The 3,444-nt window shown below is 52.7% G+C and overlaps 1 protein-coding gene across 1 annotated transcript in view; it reads right to left on the bottom strand.

The window, feature by feature from the left end:
• Positions 1-3,444, bottom strand: part of IGSF21 (immunoglobin superfamily member 21) — a 32,730-nt gene that overhangs the window by 16,475 nt on the left and 12,811 nt on the right. The window contains 1 exon segment of the mRNA XM_009289745.1: positions 2,316-2,428. Coding sequence (XP_009288020.1) covers positions 2,316-2,428 — 113 coding nt within the window.

The following is a 3,444-nucleotide window of genomic DNA, read 5'->3' as shown; positions in this document are numbered from 1 at the left end:
GGTTATGCATGCACCCTGATGGGTTATGCATGCTCCTGAAGGGTTAGGCACCCACCTTATGGGTTACGCACCCACCCTGTGGGTTATGTATGCACCCTGATGGGTTATGCACCCACCCTATGGGTTATGCATGCTCCCGACGGGTTATGCACCCACCCCATGGGTTATGTATGCACCCTGATGGGTTATGCATGTTCCTGAAGGGTTAGGCACCCACCCTATGGGTTACACACCCACCCTGTGGGTTATGTATGCACCCTGGCGGGTTATGCACCCACCCCATGTCCTACACCAAACTGCTGCTGAATTTGCTGCCGCACTCCCCTTCTTTTGCTTCCCCCCGCCCCCACCGCAACTCAACTTGCGCCCCGGCGCAGCTCTGCATCCTTAAACTCAACGAGCTCGCTCTGCTCCCTGTAAAATAAACCAAGGGAAACGGGAGCCTCAGCGAGTCCGAACAACCACCCCGCTCCACTGCTCCGACGCCATGCACAAAGATGCTGTCAGGATGATTTACAAATGGTATAAATATAACCCCGCGGCCCCAGCATCTCCACCCCGGCTTGCTCGAGACCATTCGTCACCTCCTGCACAGGGGAGCTGCGACTGGGGGTTTGGGCAGTTGCAAAAGTCCGAAAGTGAGACAAGATGGGGGGGGGGGGAAAGGGGAAAAAAACATAAAATCAGGAGGGAATTTGGGAAATCCTGAGATGCTCTATAAAAACCCCAACTTTCCAAATGCGGGAAGCTCACTGGGAAAGGAGAAAAAGGGAACGGGGTGTGTGTAAAAAACCTGGAAGAAAAGGGGATTTGTGGTGATAAAAATAAAAGCTGGGTTATTTTTTCCCCTCCCACTCTCTCCGTGGTTTCTCGGAGTGTAATTTGCTCGGCTGCCCCAGTGCGTCATCCTCTCGCCGAGGGCTCCAGCATCCCTCCGCGCGGGGGGGGTTTATGCAAATCCAGCCCCAGCTCACGAGAAAGTGGGTTAATCCAATATTACCGAGTGGAAAAAGGGAAGGAAAAACCCAGTGGAGACGGCAGCACCGGCAGAAGGAGCACCGTGCAAAAAGCCTCCTCCCCAAAATAAGGGGGAGACGGAGCCATCTGCAAGCTGCAATTTAGGGTTTGGGACAGTTTTTTGGTTTGTATTTTGATATTTCTCTGCTTTGCAGCCCCTACGCACCTAAATACACATATTTATAGCAAACAGCCAGGACTCAATGGAAACACTCCTGTGCATGCACCACGCTCCGGCAACTGAATATATATCAGTACAGACAGCACCTTTTCCTATTTATAAACCTGCCTGGATGTGAAGAAGAGCTTTAAGGCAGAGATGCTCCTTGTTCAGAGAGCAGAAACAAGATGGTAAAACCAAGAAGAAATATCCTCCGGCAAAGGCCAGCCGTTTCATCCGACGCCACCAGCCCAGTTAGCTTTTTCTTCGCCTCCTCTGCGAGCAAACGTGCAAGCAAAGAGCTGAGTTTTTGCCATCCTGGAAAACTTGAAGTTTTCTTTGATCAAACCACCGTGGGAGTTTTGTTTGTGTTTGGCAGCTTATCCTGAAATTCCCAGGAGAAAGCCAAAACTACTGCTCTGGTCCGTTATATCTGAGGCTGGATCCAGGCTCGGTGCAGATGGGAGTGATGCTGGTTGGGGGGGAAAGCTGCAGCCTCCAAACCCCCCTCCCCAAATAAAACCAGACGCTATAAATCTTGCGTTGCTCCAGATCAGCATCCCATATCCCTGGGTATTTTGGGGACAGGGATGGGAAGGGGAAAGGTTTTTGGGGGAGGCTCAGTGCTGAGCTCTCCCCATGAAGAGGCCAGCACTGCTCCCCAAGCCCCAAACACCCTCAATTTTGCATAATTTCCCCCGCAGCATGAAAACCACCCTCTTTTTTGCATAATTTCACACCCAACATGAAAATCCTCTTTGCACAGCCGTGCCAACCCAAGCCCCCGGCTCCCAAACCCCGACGGGCACCAACCCTCGGCGCAAAGCCCCCAGCACCGAACCGAGCCTGCCAACCCCAAATCCACACAGAAAACATAACAAAACACCTGGGGAAAGCCTCATGGAGCCCTCAGGGTGACTGCAAAACTGTTTTACATCTCCCCCCCCTCCCCTCCCCCCGATTTTCAAAGGCTAGCCTGCCTGCCTGCTTCACTGAATCGATATTCCTATCAGCGAGAGCGCCGTCTGCTTTTCTCTCCGCCATCCAGCCTTGACCTTCTGTTGTACAGGAGCAAAGCAGCCGGGTGGCTTCGTGTCCCCGTCCCCAAGGGCAGGGAAGAGGCACTGGCGCCACTTACCCGGTACCAGACAATCTCCCGCATCTTCCCATCCGTCTTGAAGTTGCATTTCAGGGTGACAGCGTCTCCCACCACCACGGGCGGCAGCGGCTCGATGCTGACCGTCAGGTAGGCTGGAAAAGTTAAAAAAAGGAGAAAAAGAGACGTGAGCTGCCGGGGAAGGATGGGGCAGGCGGTTAAAATACTGTTCTCAAATGGTTTTATGGTATTAATAGCTCTGCTATGGGGAGCAAACACCAGCCCCATCCCATGTAGGGATAACGCATGGGCAAGCCCGTCAGCGTGGCATCTTGCCCCCTTGCAGCGATGAATTTTGGCTGCTCCCAACGCACCAAGAAAAGCACCAGCTGGGGAAAATCCTTCCTGACCTTATTTACCAGCTTATGGCACCAAAATGCAAGGACTGACTGTTTTGCTGCTTCTCTCCCCAGCTTTGCAAAACTGCCCACGTTTGCCCAAATAAACCCTGGACGCCCAGATTTTGAGGCTCGCCTTGATCCGCACACAAAGCCCTGATCCCACCGACCACCTCTCCCACCTCTCCCACCTTTCCACTCAAGCCCATCCTTTCTACCGAGATATTGGCTTTGACTTTGTCTCCACCGTCGTCTGCCCCACAGTGGTTGTCTCCCTATTGCAGACCGAGTTCCTCCATTCAGGCCTGCTTTAAAACCATCTAAATTACTCATTTCTCACGGGAACAGGTCCAACAGATTAATCAGAGGATGTGCAAAGCCCAACCTGCGGTTTTACAGCTCAGCCTTGGCCGACAGCCTGCTTCTTCCCCATCTCCCCCATAGCTGGATGCAGGATTTGTCCTCGTAGCAGAGGGAAAATCAGAGCACGGGCGGCTCCGTCTGGCCGTTTCCTCCCTGTTTCTCCTCGATTTGCTGCAAAACTATTGCGGGAGCATGGAGCAGCCAGGGTCAGGAGGGCAGGCGATTGCATTTCTATTTTATTTTCCTCTATTTCCTCCGGCTGCTGGAAGATGCCAGACTGACAGCCCCGCAGAGCTGAGCCTTTCTTTAGCATCCTTGCCCTGACCGCACCCATTTGACACCGTCTGCAACCAGGGCACCCCAAAACAGCCCTTAACCCACTGCAAAAAATCCTTTTTTTTTTTTTTTTT

The sequence above is a fragment of the Aptenodytes forsteri genome, unplaced genomic scaffold, assembly GCF_000699145.1.
Source record: "Aptenodytes forsteri isolate BGI_AS27 unplaced genomic scaffold, ASM69914v1 Scaffold61, whole genome shotgun sequence".
In the NCBI taxonomy this organism is placed as follows: Eukaryota; Metazoa; Chordata; class Aves; order Sphenisciformes; family Spheniscidae; genus Aptenodytes; species Aptenodytes forsteri.
Note: the sequence above shows the minus strand (reverse complement) of the source record. Positions and strands in the feature narration are given on the sequence as shown.